Here is an 18,283-nt window from a genome sequence, read left to right as displayed (position 1 = left end):
AGTGGTGTGCTGGAGTAGATTGGGAAGAAATCTGACGGTTCAGTATTTTACTTGCCCAGTCTGAATTTTCACTGACATCACAAAAAAGTAAAATATAAATACAAATAAAATAGACCTTATCTATGTTTCTGACATGTGTAACCCTAATAAATATGAAACCTAAGATTAAAGGTGCCATAGGATGTGTTGTCATAATATGTTAAAGTGTTCTTTGACAATTACATAGAAGGTATGTTACTTTATTAAGTGCAAAAAATTATCCAGAAACGTTTTTACATGTCTATTTACAACCCTAGAATTTGTCATTTTAATTAAATGGTCTATTTTTGCCCTATTTGAAAGGGTCATGAATAATAATGTTGAGCTCTGCTCTGATTGCTCTGCTCTGAGGCTCATGCCAGCTCACATTAGTAAACAGACCTTATATTTTGAGCCCTTATTAGAAAAACAAAAAAATACATTGACAAAAATACATTTTGAGTAACAACTAATCAGCTAAACGATAGCATATGAGCATTTATTGGAATGTAGCGCTAACTCAGCAGTCACAACTTTGTTTTTAGCATTTTAACAAATTTGTAATTAATGTGTAATTTTGTTTTAAGCATTTTAACAAATGTGTAATTAATGTGTAATTTAATGTTTTCAAAACATGCACATTGGCTTCCTTTGCTGCTCTATAAACAGAGACTACTAAGGAGACCATATTTTGAAAATTAAACAATTGCGTGAGTGTGAGGAAGATAAAATTAATTAACTTTTTTAATTTTTTTTTAAAAAAGGAAGTCAGAATTGCGTTAATATATACTTTTTGTTTAAAGTGCCCATCTTATGACTGCTTTTCCACAAGTTATATAGGTGTATGAGTTCCATAAAGCATGTTTCAAAAGTTGTTTGCTCGAAATAGCTTGTAGGAAAAGATTGTTACCCATCTCTAGTAGCCTCTGTTTCAGGGCAGTTCAGATTGTGCCGTTTTGAGCTGGTCTTACATATTTATGAGCTGCTGCTCCTTTGATCACGCCCCACTACTAACGTCATGTGCCCGTGCGCGTGCTCAGTGGTATCGTGAGCAGTACAGACCATACTGTGTTATTATTTTATATATTATTATTATTAACGGTTTATGTTGCCAACAGACAAATCATGCAGAAAAGTATCACTAATAAGTACACTACAGGAGAAGAAACTCATGACACACAATGATTCCAGAGTAAATTGTGATGTTACGTTAGCAATCACAACAATAAACTCGTTTTCCCTGGACAATGCTAACATATTCCCATTATAAAACATTTTCAAACGCATTATTTTCGCAAATTACATAAATTAAGACCCGGCGGGGGATGTATACTGCTTGTGGACCGCGTGCTAATTGCTAGAAGCTAGCGGGAGGGTAACGCTCCTCCTCTCATCTTTGTCAAGTACATGAGGTACTGGGCCGCACTTATGCTGGCGGGTGAACCAGTTATGGTCACCTGCCGGGCCTCAGACCCCTCCACCTGCTCTGCGATTTTTATCTCTGCCCCTGAGACCTGCCGGATATCTTTAATTTTGGCTCCTCTCCTTCCGATGTTGCAGCAAATCAACTGTTATCAAAATGATTATTTTAACAATTATTCATATCATCAAAGTTCTACAATACCTAAAGCAACAATTCATCACACATGAAAACAAAACAAACCAGTGCTACGTCTTTAAACTACAGCTGTAGGTGCTATTAACAGGATTGCTAGCCTAGCAAAGGACAACTGTCTGCCCATCATTTAGCAGCCAAGATTGACAGCCAACGTATTCAATTTCAATTCAATTCAATTCAATTTTATTTATATAGCGCTTTTCACAAGTGTTAATTGTTGCACAGCAGCTTTACATGAGAAGATGTAGAGGAGAACACAGAAAATCAATGGATAATATAAGAAGTAGAGAAAGCGGTTAAACCGTACAAGCGAGCATATTAATAAAGTAACGTATACTGTAAAGTGCTAAGTTAAGCCAAAGTTGGCTGACTCTCCCTGGGATTAAAAACCCTCTAGGAAAAAAAACCCAATGGGAAAAAGTCCTAGAAGGACAAAAACCCTTGGGAGGAATTAATATATATATATATATATATATATATATATATAGAAACGGTAGGGATAGGAGGCGGGTAAGCGAATTAAACTGGTTTAGCCGGTGGTCGTTGGTCGGGCATCGGCTGGTCATCACGTTGAAGGACAGCCAGTGGATCAGTGATGCAATGATCTTCACAGCAACCGGAACTGGGTCTGTTTGTCTCATGGTCCTCGTGGTTGAGGACGAGACAGGGAGAGAAAAACAGAATTCTATTAGCGTAGGGGCCGTTCGCATGCAATGCAAGTGTCAAACATTATAGTGGTTCAAGTCGGCTCGGTTCCAGACAGGCTAACTATTGTGGCATAAGTATATTACCCATATGAGGTATGTGAGTGAGCGATGAAGACGAAAGCTTAGAATTGATGTAAACTGAAGTAAAGTAAACTCACATCATTTGGTTGATGAGAGCTAGCCGTAGCATCCACATCAGCTTCAGGAGAGAAAGACATTGAATTAGTCAGTTTATAATGAATGAAGTGTGTCAGTATCAGGGTTATTATCGTAAACGAAAACTATCACGAAAACTGAAACTATTAGTGAAAAAACATTTTAGCAGGGCCAGCGTCATGGGGGGCATTCGCGGGCAGTGCCCCCCCAAACAGGTTGTTGTGCCCCCCTACAAAGTTTTTTATTAATTTAATATATATCAAGAATAATTAAAATAAATTAAACATTGAATGTTTCATGACTTGTAATGTAATCAAATGAGGAAAATATAGTTGATATAGGTTTTCTTTAATTAAAATAGACCAGTTTCTCTGATTGGATGTATTGCCGCATCTCACCCGTCTTACGTATTTAGCATATTTGTGACTTGATACTAGCAACATGTTTTTTCGCGGCATTTTATGGATCATTTAAAATATGGATATTAGAACAAATCTGCACCGCCTGCTTCATCTTCATGCAAACACAGACTGGCTCAAACTCAGAGATTAGAGGTCGAGGTGGAATTTACAAATCTACAGGACACAGTTTTAAGGAAGTTTAATGTTTGTACACGCCGTCTTCAGCTATTTTAAAGGTAAGTTAGCATTGTTTTAAATTACGTAAGCTTAAATGTGAAGTGTGGCTATAGACCGTTAACAGGATTACGACGTGATTATGGTAAAGCGGCGTTTTTAAAGCTAGGACGCGGTGTGCGCTGCGCTATGAAACCCATTCATTTCAATGGCTTGCGCCGCGCGAGGGCGGTTTGTTGTTGCGTCGAGCAAAGCGCGAGCGCAGCGGAGCAGCTTGCGCTCACGCCGCGGTCGAAGTTCAATAGTTTTGCACATAGTTTGTGGTCTTTTGCCCTTAATACGGGAAATGAGCTGACAGTCTGTACCAGTTGTATGAATGTGTGCTTGCTGTGTTTTAATGTCTTGTTTTTGCAAGTTATTGTTGCTATTGCGTGCCCCTCCGTTGGAAGCCAAGTGCCCCCCTGTTAGTTATGGTCTGGCGCCAGCTCTGCATTTTAGTTAACTGAAATAAAATAAAAACTTAAACTAAACTATAACTATAATGTGTCCCTGTAAAACTAACTTTAACTAAAATTTTGGAAAACAAAAATTGCGTTTTCGTTTTTTAATGTTATTGGATCAGCAGTTGAACACTGAGTCACTCATATTACCAGATCATAAGCAAATGAGCAGATGTTGCTGAATCATTAATGACCAATAGGTGGCAGTCTATTTGAACTCCTGACCTGCACAGCAGCATCACGTGATGTGTATGACGCTGTCAGTGCACTGGATCCCTGCCACCCGAGCCAACAGTTCGGTTCAGAAAACATCATCTTGTTGCTAACAGCTAGTTTAGTAAGACAATTTGTTTCTGCTGGCAAACCATTACAATAACTGAAAAAGGCTTAATTATCTCAGTGTACTGTACACGGAAGCATTAAAACGTTAAATATGGGTGAAAACGCTGACGCCAACCGGGTGCTTGGAAGTGTTAGCTGACGCTTTTTGGTTGCTATGATACAGAATGCCCGCTTAACTAATCTGAAACTATTATATGCCTTTGCGGATAACCAACAAATAATATTATATATTAATATTTAATCAACAAATAAGAAAATTATGTTAGTACAGCGATCTCTTCTGGTACAGAAGTGGACACTCATAGACAGAACATTAAACTTTGCATTGATTTTCAGTTGTTGTGCACAGTTTGTACAAGTAGGATGTGCTGATTTACTCTAAATTATCTGGGTTATTTTTAACCCAATGCTGGGAAAATATTGGACAGAACACATAATGTTGGTTTACAAATAAACATATGCTGGGTTGTTTCAATGCAATGCTGGGTTGTTTTAACTCATATGTTGGGTTGTTGTTAACCCAAACATGATTATTTATAACCAAACATATATGTATATATATATATATATGTATATATATATATATATATGTATATATGTATATATGTATATGTATATATGTATATGTATATATGTATATATATATATGTATTTATATATGTATTTATATATGTATTTATATATATATTTATATATATATTTATATATATTTATATATATATTTATATATATTTATATTTATATATTTTTATATTTTTATATATTTTTATATATTTTTATATTTTTATATATTTTTATATTTTTATATATTTTTATATATTTTTATATTTTTATATTTATATATTTATATATTTATATATTTATATATTTATATATATATTTATATTTATATATATTATATTTACCCAAATAACACAACAGAATTTAGAGTGTTGGTTGGTGTGGTATTTGTCCCGGCCTTTGATTGACAAGACTAAATAAACAAAACTTATTTTTTTAAATCGTCTTATTCTCATCGTATTTTCAACATTTCCAGATTTGGCAAGGTGTATGTACACAACCATGATATCATGCTAAAGACTAAAACTATATACTAAAACTAAATAAAAACTACAAGTAAAGATTTTTGAAAAATAGAAATGAAATCAAAACTATTTATGCACCACTAAAAATAACTCAAACTAAACTGAAATAAAATAACACATTACAAAACAAAATAAAAATAAAACCTATTTTTTTTTTTAAACTATAATAACCCTGGTCAGTATTAAGATTGATTCATGGTCACGCTGGCTACCAGTGACTTACTGATATAAAAAGGATCCTGCTGTGGTAATCTGTTGAGCTGTGGAGAAAAAAAAGACACCATTAACATGGTGATAGAGATTCAGATTTAACCAAAGATATTAGATATAGGCTACCAAGATGAAGCACTAGCATTGCTATGAATTGAGGGGGGGGGGGGGGGGTTCAAAACACTCAATATAGCCACTAAAGCAAAAAAAGTCGTGCCCTCTATTAAGAGCAACCAATCAGCAATCACTAAAGAAGAATGACAAACTGTGTGTAAGTCTGATGTCATCTCAAAACAACTATATGTGTTTACTTACCCAGGAGCCAGCCATCACGAACGGCACCTGCTCCAAGTCCATTTCCTACACTGCTGTGCACTAGAATAAGAGAGTCATGTGTAGAACCAGGCCACCGTGCCGCGACATTATAGATGATTTGCACATTTATTGAATGCACATGTTTGCGATTCACATAAATGAATTCATCTACATATGGAGCCCTTATAGCAATATGAGTGCAGTCAATTGCACCGATTACATAGAGGAAACCGGACATTGCTGCAAATTGCCTTTTAATATTGGCCTGTTCTCCGACAGTGTAAGGAATTATGGCAGTAGGGATGGCTGTAAAATCCCAGACCTATGACAAATGAATAGGAGTGTCAAAATCAATAAGGTTTGCCTTACAAAAAGTACAGTTAGTTACTTGTCGCCTATTTACTGCTGGTATGTCCCTGTTGCCAAAAATCCTAAAACTGAAAGGACTTGGGTTGGTACGGGGATGGCGCGGTTCCGTCTTGTTGGCCTTTAATTGATTTATTACTAGTAAAAATACACATTAAAGATGTGTAATTGCAGAGCTCTGTAATTCAATTGTTACTAAAAATTCAATTGTAGAGCTCTTTAATTTCATTCTTATTAGTAAAAATATAATTACGACGAGTAATGCGCTGGCTACATTAAAAGATAATTTGGCTTCCCATATCGTGTGTAAACCAACACCCCCACAGGCACAGGAGGAATGAAGACCAAGTCCATAGGCAACAAAAACAAAAGTCAATTTCAAATCGTTCAACCGTTACTCTGAAGAGGGTTTTAGTCTCCATTTCTCTCAATATTGAGTAAAAGCTCAGTATTCAAGTAACTTATTCCTCAAATTTCTCTGGAATCCCTCATCTACATCTGCTCTCTTTCTGTCGCACGTGCAGACTACCCGACTCTCACGTGTGTGAGAGGAACCCGGAAGCAAGCGATGCGCCAAACAGAATTCAGACACATCATTGGTCGAACGCAACTCTCTTCTCATTAGCTGATTCATTGACCATTAAATAACTATATTTAGGGCTTCAGTATGAAAAAGAATTATAATTTAATAACTTTTGTAACTGGAGTTACAAAAGTCTGAAAACACCAAGAAACTTCCTAGAGAACTATCATGTACCTCCAACATGACCACACAAATCTTATGGACACACATGTTGATGGCCTCAGGAGTCCCAGCGATATTAACGGCTCTCTCTTTAGAGTTGGGCAGCATATCAACATCCACCTTTATGTGAGCCCAGATGACTACACACACAGACAGAAGAGCATAATGAAACTTGAACTTTCACTTCTAACATGAAGTGTTGAGGCTAAGATTATATCCATGCTTTCCTTCATGATCTCTTTGAGCTTACAACCGCCCTTGCCAATAATGAAGCCACACTGGGTGGATGGCACCACTAGCCGCAACGTGACAGGGGGCGTCCCTTTTGACGCACTCATTTGCATGACCCTGGAGATGTTCTGATGAAAAAATATGTGCCATAAAACTGGATAATTGTGCTCAGATCTGGAGTATAACGTTCAGCTTAAGTGCAGGGGATTCAGGACGCTTGAGTCACGCTCGGATACGGTTCAAGATTTGACATGATTTGTCTAGTGTGAATACAAAGTAAAAACTAGGAATGCTCCGATCGGTCGGCCGTCGATTGGTATTGGACGAAAAATGGCATTAAATGACTCGATCGGTACTTGCTAAATTTGCAGAGCTCATAAACCGATCTTTATGTTTACTTTTGTCATCATAGGGATCCTGAATGCTGCTGCAATTGGAGACAATATTTTACGTAGTGCGAGCATTTTTTTCAACCTGTTGCTCATGTGCGACATACAGATTTGGATTTCTCTCTCTGCCTTTACAGAGATGCGTGTCTATTTTCTATGAGGACGCGCTAGGGTCAACAGCGCAACGAGTTTAATTAATGTGACTGTAATTGTACGTTCTCAATCTGATCAATAATTATTGCCACAGCTTCAAAGACCGAGTCGTTTCGACCACTAATCACGATGCGCTCCGGGCAGCCTAAAGAAATATTAATAAGAGCACCGCTCTGCAAAGACAATGAAAATCACAGATAAACAGTTTTACACAGACCAAGAGTTTCAATCACTGAAAAGCAAAAAGGATTGATGGGGGATCTCACCTCCTTACGGAGCTTCTGCATGGTTTCACCATTCTGCAAGATAGAAGTGCATTAAAATAAGCTGGACACATGAAGATACATGAACTCATCACTTACACAACACTGCTGAATGCTTCATTCTGATTGGCTGAGAGACATTCTGCAAGTGGAGGAGATTGATTTTATAATTATGCAATTTTATATACAAAGTCATTAAATAGGGAGGCTGACACTGCAAAACATTAAAACTCAATGCTACGAGTGAGCGAGCTGCCTGTTATATTCAAACCCACCTTCCCAATGATGCAGCCCACTTCTTTTCCATGCACGAGCAATTTAATAGTAATTGTGAGTCCTTCCATGTTCTCATGCAGTATCTAACATACAAACACTTGAAACACACAGAATTACTGACATTTATTTTTTGCATTGGCATTTATTACCAAAATTACAAATCTGCTTTACAAGACCCTGGTATTCCCCAGCTTTGTTACACACACACACACCACATCTCATATTTAAATGGTAAAATAAGCTAATGACCGTTCAAAAGTTTAACACTGTAAAGTCTCATCGTGTAATGCAAGGGTTTAAAGGGGACATTCCATGAAAATCAGACTTTTTCCTTTTTTATAAGTGCTATAATCGGGTCCCCAGTGCATTTACCAACCCAGAAATAAGAAAAATAGCAACCCTGTAACTTTGTTTTGGTAAGGCTCTCTCTGCAAGCATGTGAATAAATAGGTCATGCGATTTCGCTCCCCGCATGACGTAGCTAAGGGATCTTATTATAAAGATACCGCCCCTTCAACTGCGCTATCCAACCATGAAGCGAGTGCGAGAGACGGAGAGAAAGAATGACTGACAGCACGACGCGTTTGTATTCCCTCAAACACAAACAGGAGCCTACAATCTTATAACTTTTAATCTTGTAACAGGAAGCCAGTTTAAGGACCTGATTACATATAGAATAGATTTTAAAGTATTGTTACTCGTTTATAAATCACTTCATGGCTTAGGACCCAAATACATGACATATATGCTAACTGAATATAAACCTAAAACATTACTCAGATCATTAGGATCAGGTCAGTAAGAAATACCAAGGGTTAACTCAAAACAAGGTGCGTCTGCATTTAAGATAAGAAAAAATAAGATAAGGGTTAGGGGGTTATCTAGATTAAAAACGCATCTGTTTAACTCTGCATTTACTGAATGAGCACTGTGCTGCTTCACACTGACTGCACTTTTAACTCAAGTCACTTTTACTTCTGTTTTATTCTTTTTAAAATTTTAAACTGTTTTTATTAAAACGACTTTTTTTCTCTTTAATTGTTATTCTAAATTCTCATGTATCTTTGTTTTTATTGTGATTTTATTGTGTATCTATTATTTTTACATTTTCTTTTTTTCCTTTTCATATATTGTTTTCTCATTTCTATGTAAAGCACTTTGAATGACCTCTGTGTATGAAATGTGCTATACAAATAAACTTGTCTTGCCTAACTAGTACTTTTAATAATCTTTCTAAAGATTGAATTAACGTTCTAAAGAATAAATGTTATCTTAGTGCAAGAGAGAGAGCGAGTGAGCGAACCAACGAGAGAGCGAGCAACGCAACGGTTCACTTTCATCAAGTATATTGTTTAATATGTTTCTCTGAGGTTTATATGAATTTATATGAGGATTAATGTACTGCACGAGACAGAGTGAGTGAACAACGCGTATTCACTATCATACACAATAAGCATAAATCTAAATGTGTTGTTTAATGTTTCTCTCAAGTTTCAAATGAATACGAGGAGTTACAAGATAGATAGAGAGTGAGAGACTGACAGAAACACGAATGTGTTCAATCACAATAAACTTAAACATGTCATTTGATCTGTTTCTCTAAAGTTTAAGCATTAAACGTATTGTTTTATTACAGATCATTCAAATGTGCTTGTGTGGTTTGGTTAGAAAGTAAACTTCTGAGTGTTTGTGGTAACATGCTGAAAATCATTGTGCCGGTTTAAAACACTGGCAGGACGATGAGACCTAAAAGTCTTTATTTTTATTCCACAATGTTCCCCATCTGCTGATAAACATGTATTTAGTATGCATAAAACAGATGATTGACTTTTTAAACTTGTTCAAATATATAATGCTTAACATCCCTCACTAACTTCTTTCGTGAGAAAATCTCCCTGATAGAGACAGAGCACAGCGCGTCATAACCTGAAAACCAAGCCCACCAGGGGGGGGGAAGCAATCCAACCGTCTCCATTGACTTTGTATTGCGAGAAGCCGCCTCCTTGTCATTTCTGGCTTATAAATAAAAACTGAATAATGACTAAAAGCTGCTGTGTGACAATATCTACAGCTAACAAGCCAAAGGACCCAGAAATAAGTTTTTATAAGCTGTCGAGCCGTAAAACCCCATTCTTTAAAGAGAATAAAGTGGATCGCCGACTACGTTTCCCCCTAGTGGACGCAGTTCTGCTAATAGTAGTACTATGAAAAGTTGCCTGTATCCATTTCTGTGTCTTTAAACGCTAGTTTTTTAAAGTCGACAGCTTATAAAAACGTATTTGGTTTTTTTTGACTTGTTAGCTGTACACCTTGTCAAACACCAGCTTTTAGCTATTATTCTGTTTTTAAGTTTAATCTGTAAATACGTTTTTATAAGCTGTCGACCTCAAAAAAACGAGCGTTTAAAGACACAAAAATGGATACAGGCAACTTTTCATAGTACTTCTATTAGCAGAACTGCGTCCACTAGGGGGAAACGTAGTCGGCGATCCACTTTATTCTCCTTAAAGACTGGGTTTTAAAGCTCTACAGCTTATAAAAACTTATTTCTGGGTTCTTTGGCTTGTTAGCTGTACATATTGTCACACAGCAGCTCTTAGGCATTATTCAGTTTTTGTTATAAGCCAGAAATGACAAGGAGGCGGCTTCTCGCAATACAAAGTCAATGGAGACGGTTGGATTGCTTTCCCCCCCGGTGGGCGTGGTTTTCAAATTTGCATAACTGCGCTCTGTCTCTATGCTCTGTCATGTCTACAGCGCGAGCGCTTGAGACTCCGCCCACCTGAGCAGCTCGTTTGGATTTAAAGGGATACACACAAAAACGGTGCATTTTTGCTCAGCCCCATAAAGTGCCCATTTTAACATGCCACAATAAATTACCTATAGGGTATTTTGATCTAAAACTTCACATATGTACTCTGGGGACATCAAAGATTTATTTAATATCTTAAAAACATCTGGAATGTCCCCTTTAAACAAGCTGGTTACCCATAGAAGTCAGCGGGTCATTGAACGAAATATTCAGATAATTCAGCACTTATACATATGCATATGAAATTAATCCACATCAATCATTTGTATAGTTTTAAATCCGCAGGTAAGGCAGTGGTGAATGAAGTCGTAACTTGTTATTTTTGGACCAAGATGTATTTTCTATGTTTCAACACGTTCTAACTGACCCACTGATGTCACATGGACTACTTTAATGATGTTTTCATGACCTTTTTGGACATGGACAGTAAACTGTACATACATTTTCAATGGAGGGTCAGAAAGCTCTTGGACTAAATCTAAAACATCTTAAACTGTGTTTACGAAGATGAACGGAGGTCAGGAACGACATGAGGGCGAGTCATTAAGGGACACTTCATCCATTTGCATTAAGCTTTGTATAGCTAGAACCCCAGGCATGTTTTTGAATGGTCGTGCATCATTTCCTCAGTTTCTGCTGAGACAGGAGAAATACAGATTTCAGTGTTGCACCTCCTTCTTTCAGTGCCAATGCACACCCCTAGAGAGTAGGCCTGCACGATTAATCGTTTTTAAACCGAAATCGCGATTTGATTGGATGCGATTTTTGCATCGCAAGAGCTGCGGTTATTTCGATTCAGAACTATCAAATATGACAATCATCTAGTACGCAGTAGTGCTGTGTTCAAAATATCGATACGACGATACATCGTCATAGACGCCTGACGATGCGCGCATCGATACAGCACCTTCTTTATCGATTCGGATGTACTTTTGAAAGTAACGTGACGAATTGCTGTTGATCCGTGATCCATATGGAAAGGACGCATGTGTCCCGCGGAGTATGTAGAGTTAAAGGTGGCGGGGTATACTTTCACTTTGCGTGTCTGTCTCGCTGGCGCACATGTCTGCATAGTGAGCCGCGTACGCGCGCTCTCTCGCTCTCGCGCGCATTAAAGTCAATGAGTTCAGTATGAAAGCGCAGATATCTTAGCCTATACTACTGCAAAGGGCTTTATTAGCCATGCTCTTATAAAACAGTACTAACGCATTTGAGAAGAAACACGACAAAGATTTGCATGTGAAAAGTGTATGTCTAGAGAAGAGATACAGGGCTACTTCAAACTATAACTGTCACATTAACAATCTGATTTCTATTAAATAGTATTAAGTCTGACTGCATGTTTATAGATATATTCATAGATGTAGAATAATGAGAGACAAGAGTAAGGCACTTTATAAATATGCTTTTAAAAAAACATAAGTTAAGTACTAACTCTGGGATTTTAAATATTTCTAATAGCTAATAAATGAATGGCAAAAACACAACTGTTACAACACTGCTTATTCAATCTACAATAAACAAATAATAAAAATAATAATAATAATAATGTTACTAAATTCTGAACAAAAATGTAATTCAAAATAGTATTGTATCGTGATTCGCATCGTATCGGGACCCTTGTATCGGGATACGTATCGTATCTGGGAATTGTTGGCGATACACAGCCCTAGTACGCAGTTTTTGACAGTTCGCTTCATGCGCATTGTACGTTTGATGCAGTTTAAACCAATAGAGGGCATTAACACTGAGGTGCTGACTGAATGTCAAATAACGCTATTTGGAAAACATGAGCACGAGCAGCAGTTCAACTCCCCAACAAAGTGTACGGCCATATGATTTCCGCGATGCGGAAAACACGAACGGAATCACGAAATCCAAGCATATAAAATGGAATTAACTGCACAGCGCGGAATGTCATTAAAACCCATTATAACTAATTTATTGGCAAATGAAAGGACAGAAATGCGTGAAAACATTTTCCTTTTGTGTAATGTTGGACTTAAAGAAAGGTATATACGTCCGTTTCTCGTCATGCATCGCAAACAATGACAAGTGCCTCATCAGAGCGTAAGCAGGTTTCATTAAAGCCTGGTACACAGCAGACGAAAGAGGTACAGTATACTTACTTGCACGCGCACATCCGCACCGCTTTAAAAGTATATTTGCAGGCACGAGGGTTCATGAAGCGCGCACACAGCGAGTAGTCAGCACACGCGTGATCACTAAACTAAGTTTCTTTGTCTAAGTGAACATAAGCAGCTGGATGTTTATCATTATATTGAAGCAGTCTTGTGTCTTAAAGTGACAGACAGTAACCTGGTGCTTTCTGTGTCAGAAATGTTCATTACACACCAGAAATTAAAATCACTCCTTACTCTTAACTGAACAAACTTCTGCAGCTCCACATTTAAAATCGTACAGTGAGGAATGTGCAGTGTTTTATTTGTATTTTTGCTAATGTTAAATCATAGATTCTAATAACTAACATAAATGTATATATTACAGATGCCTGAAAAGTAAAAGAAGATGAGTATAGTCTTATGATTAATAGAAAAAACTAAACATTTGCTTGTCAGAAGCATTGTTGTAGTGACAGTCAAAATACATTGGCCTATAGCCCTATATGTTATTTTAAATAAAACTAATTAAATTGTTAAATTGTATTCTTTTAATGTTCTTTGATTAAAAAAAGTGTGTCTGCAGAAGAGCAAAGTCCATCAGACACCTTGGTACAATGTTTAAGAGGTTTTAAATAAACAGTAGAACAGCATCTTTCTTTGGTGCTGTTAAAACCACCACAACAAACCTGGATTTAGCTTGTTTATTATATACTAATAAATCAATTCAATTCAATTTTATTTATAAAGCACTTTTCACAAGTGTTAATTGTTGCAAAGCAGCTTTACATGAGAAGATGTAGAGGAGAACACAGAAAATCAATAGATAATATAAGCAGTAAAATAGCGGCTAAGGTTAAACCGTACAAGTGAGCACATTAATAATGTAGCTTATACAGTAAAGTGCTAAGTTAAGCCAAAGTTGGCTGACTCTCCCTGGGACGCAAAAAACCTCTAGGAAAAAACCAAAATCACACTTTAAACCGCGAATCGCAATTTGGATCAGAAGAATCACAATTCAAATTTTTTCTCCAAATCGTGCAGCCCTAAAAATGTTATAGCCAGATATGATGACTCTACTCCAACACGCCTCAAGACAGATGAGTGATCTATTCATCAAGCCAACACGCAAACTGGCGCATATGAAACTGAAAGTAATAGTGCTGTGACAGATCGCAGTTGATCCGTGATCGGTACGTATCATGACCCACAGTTCAGCTCGCATGCGATTCGCGGATTAATACGCAAACTTAAATAGGGAAAGTTGATCTTTTGCACGCATTTCAAAAGAGTTTCATAAACAATATAACTGAAAAAGGGGCTACAGTGAGCAGCTTTCTGTACACACAGACATGCATTCTGCTGAATATGTCCGGTCAAGCTTCAGTCAAACATGACGTGATCAACCCTATATGCCCTTCAAAGATCAGAACTCCTAATGTGTAAACTATAGCGAGAGTTGCGCTACTGTGTCTCATACTGTAGTCGATTAAGATACATTTGGCGAATAGAGCACTGAAAAACAACATGAAGTTGATTGTTTTTCCTACAATCGAGCAGCCCTAATGCAAACAGGGAATGTGAAAAAATTTTACCTCAATAAGGTCATTCCTATTGTATTCGTGTACATTTTAATCATTAACGGCACACTCTTTTTATGACTAGAATAACAGTAAAGGGTAAAAAAGTAATTGCCAAAACTTAAAACAGAATTTGGGAAAAAATCAAAACAGATTTTATAGAGCTCTACTTATTTTTAATCAGAAATTTGATTGTTTGTGTAGGGCTATGTACTCTTTTATTGTTCATGGACAACACATATACCTTCTCGATTAAATCTTTGAAAGGTACAATAAAAGGTATGAAAACAATTTAAACCACTAAAATTTCACAAAAATAAGATGATACTTTGAAACATTTCGTACAGCTTTAAAAACATGAACTAAACATTAGGTTGTTTCAACCCAACCAAAAAGTTATTTCTACCTAACAGATGGGTTAAAAAAAAATTCAACCCAAAGAGTTAAAAACCCAGAATTGGGTTGGTCCATACTTAACCCATTAATCTTAACCCAACGTTTTTTAGTGCGTCATCGCTTACCTATAACCCATTTTTGTACAATATCTTTCATAGAATAACAACCTGAAAAACTGTAAAAAGAATATGCAGAGTTTAACATTAGCCTCTTTCACACAGTAATTCTGTAAAATTACCATGAATTTACCAGAATGAATTTACCAGTAAATACAAAAATGTGCTGTTAACACATGCAGTGACGTTCCGTCTTTTTACCAGTAAGACATCATTCACACATCAGTATCAAAATTTTCTGGTTTTGTTTCGGTTCCTTGCAAAACATCAAACGTTTCTGTTTTTCGTTTTTGTTCCGTGAACCGGTTCAAAGCTCGATTGGCAAAGGCGGATTATCGCCAGTGGGGCTGGAGTGTTTATTATTCAAGCTCTCAGCGGAAGAATGTACGAGTGTGAGGCGTTTGAAAAAATAGGTCCACAAGTTTACAACAAATGCTAAAACACCTGTTGGAAAGAATCTTTTGCAGTGATTTTTGTGTGAACATATCAGTGAACAGCCCTGACCACTCGGTGAGTTTCACGTCTTTGTAAACGAAAGTTTAATGCATTTTAGGAAGGATTGTTCCAGTGCACCTATACACCCATTAAGAGGTGTGAGATGATACAAGAAACACCCCAAAATTTTCGGGACAGCATCATATGTCCAAATTTCAGTCAAAACCGTTCTATTTCATCATAAACAATCTGAAAACAGGGCTTTAAGTGTAAAATATCAAACTTGTCCTTTAATAAAATGCCTCTTTTTCACATTTGCCTTTTAATTTTAATATTGTCAGTCTTACCTCGAGATTGTATTGAAAATGAAATGTCAAATCATCAATTGCATTTTATTTTTCAATTTGGCATGAATGATGCTTCATCACACTGAAAATAAAAATGAAATAATTTATATTAGCATTTAATTTTCAAATTAAAAAAAGCCAAAAATACCTTTCAGAGGGTACTACTTGCAGGCAGCCAACTTTTTAAGCATTTACAAATACGCACATATTTCAAGACCAAAGGGCTGTTCCTAAAACAAGATTACGAAATAAGCCAGGCTTATTTTGTGAAGTCAGACTTAGTCAGTCGATTTGGTTTCATTAAACAAACTTGAAAATGTTGGAACTCAGGAACTATGGCAACGTATACTTAGAAACTAGCCTGGTCCACGGCAGGCTAACTGCCAGGCTAAGCCTCAGATTTTGGTTAACTAGACTTTTACTAACACTGAACTGTAAATGCCATGATATTACAGCTGACTCTCTGACATCAGTGTAAAAATAAACTTATATACTAAATTTAACATAATTTGTTACAATAATAATTAATACAATATAGACAGTGTTTAATTATATGGTATGTGATAAGCCTCTGAAATGTTTAGACCAATGAATTACACACATTATTATGAATTAGTTTTCGTACATTGCATTTTATTTTCTCCTTTACGTGAAGCACTTTGGCTAGCCTTAGGGCTATTGGAAAGGTGCTATATAAATAAACTGACCTTGATCTATGATAAAACAAATTACAATCTTAAAAACCCCTTTTTAAATGTGCCCCAGATTCAAAAAAAACAACTGTTAAATTTAAAGTTTTTTTTTAATCATTCCTCAGCTAAATATGTATCATATAAGTTACATAGTATATTTTAAACATATACAGGGCCGTACTGGCTTGTTTTTATTATTTATAATGTATACATGGTATTCTAATAGCTTACAGGTTGTCTTTTTAAAATGTGTTATATTAGTACAGTATATAAAGAATAAAAGAAATTCGAAGCAAAATGGAAGAAAACTATGAGACGGGTATTGAACTCGGGTGGCTGAATGCGCTGTTGAGTTATTTGAAAGCAAAACTGACTACTATGCTATCATTTCCGACGAGGTCCCAACAGTTTCATATTTGATCGTAAATCGTAGATTTGAATTTAACTGCTGCATGAAAGCATTTAATCCATTTAAAATGACTTTCCAGCCTTTTATATGGTTTTGTTTATTGCAGCAGTAGTACTATCACTTTTAGTCAGTAGTACGTTTTTCATACATTATCACAAATCACCGCTCTCTCTTGAATTTTGATCGTTTTAATCCACGCTCGACCTCTAGGGCTGCTCAAGAATAGCGTGCACGCGATATTATCTTGACTTCTTGAGCCTCGTTCAAATTAATAGGACTGCGTAAACATCAAATAACCGCTTAACGCGCGTTTACTAGGTTTTTTTTGCCAAATTTAACCGACACGTTTACATAATAAATGTTTAACGAGTCTGAAATTTCATCTGAGATGAGACGGGGCCGATTAGAGCTCGTGAAAGCGCTCAAATCTTACCTGATGCGTGCTCCAAGTAGTGATGTTACGTCTGGCTCCGAAGCTTGCTTCAAACTCGAAATGTCTTTACAATGAACCAGTGCTTCGGAGCTTGTATCATTACGTCACTAGTCACGTGAAAATGACGTCTGAAGCAAATACACTAGTGCTGCGTCCGAAACAGCCTACTACTTACTACATAGTACGCGAAAAGCAGTAGGCGAGGCGAGTAGTATGTCCGAATACATAGTATTCGAAAAACAGTATGCGAAAAGTACCCGGATGACCTACTACTTCCGGTTAGATTTTGCAGTGTGCATACGATGGACGCTTCACTATCCCATGATGCCCCGGGAGAGGAGTTATCCAACGAAGAAGACGGGGCATGCGGTTGTTTTCGCACTGAAATGACATGACGTGATGACGACGTATATCACGTGATGTAGCAACATGGCGGGTGTAGTACGTCCGAATCTCATTCATACTACCAGGATTCATACTATACAGTACCTACTGTTTTAACGCTAAGTAAGTAGGTACTTCATCTAATTCAGTACCTACTATACAGAATGCGGTTTCGGACGCAGCCTAGGTGTGTTCGACTTCATGCGGCGCTGCGCAGACCGATCGGCGGCTGACTTGAAGCAGTGCATTTTGGTTAGTAAGTTTGTCCGACTTCAGCTGGCGCTGCAGGCACGTGACTGTGTCATATGGTTTTTAAGTACCGCGAGAGCGTTTCGAGAGTAGCCGGCTAGCTCAGCCGGTGCAGCTTCTCCAGAGCGGCTGCACGGAGTTGTGATGACGTAACAGCTTTACGTGATTGGCTGCCTCACTGATGACAACGATCACGTGCGTTTCAAGTTTAATCCAACCTTTAGTTCCACTAATAAACATTATAAATTCATGTTTTAAAACAGGAAAAAACACTTTAATATGCTTAAATATGTTATATTGTGTCGTGTAATAAAATAAAAAGGAAAATTCCAAACTCTATTGGTATTTTAATAATATAGAC

At 36.9% G+C, this 18,283-nt stretch overlaps 1 protein-coding gene across 1 annotated transcript; it reads right to left on the bottom strand.

Moving 5' to 3' along the window:
- Positions 1–1,382: 1,382 nt before the first annotated feature.
- On the bottom strand, positions 1,383–16,105 carry LOC141349213 (uncharacterized). Its single transcript, XM_073858753.1, has 6 exons — positions 15,756–16,105; positions 7,949–8,046; positions 7,677–7,709; positions 5,527–5,848; positions 2,502–2,542; positions 1,383–1,586 (listed from the first exon to the last, which is right to left on the bottom strand). Exons 2-6 carry the CDS (start codon positions 8,015–8,017, stop codon positions 1,383–1,385), a joined length of 669 nt encoding a protein of 222 aa, XP_073714854.1. The 5' UTR covers positions 8,018–8,046; positions 15,756–16,105.
- Positions 16,106–18,283: the final 2,178 nt, after the last annotated feature.

The sequence above is a fragment of the Misgurnus anguillicaudatus genome, chromosome 20 (assembly GCF_027580225.2).
Source record: "Misgurnus anguillicaudatus chromosome 20, ASM2758022v2, whole genome shotgun sequence".
NCBI classification, from domain to species: domain Eukaryota; kingdom Metazoa; phylum Chordata; class Actinopteri; order Cypriniformes; family Cobitidae; genus Misgurnus; species Misgurnus anguillicaudatus.
The sequence above is the reverse complement of the archived record's forward strand: the minus strand, read 5'-3'. Positions and strand labels throughout refer to the sequence as shown.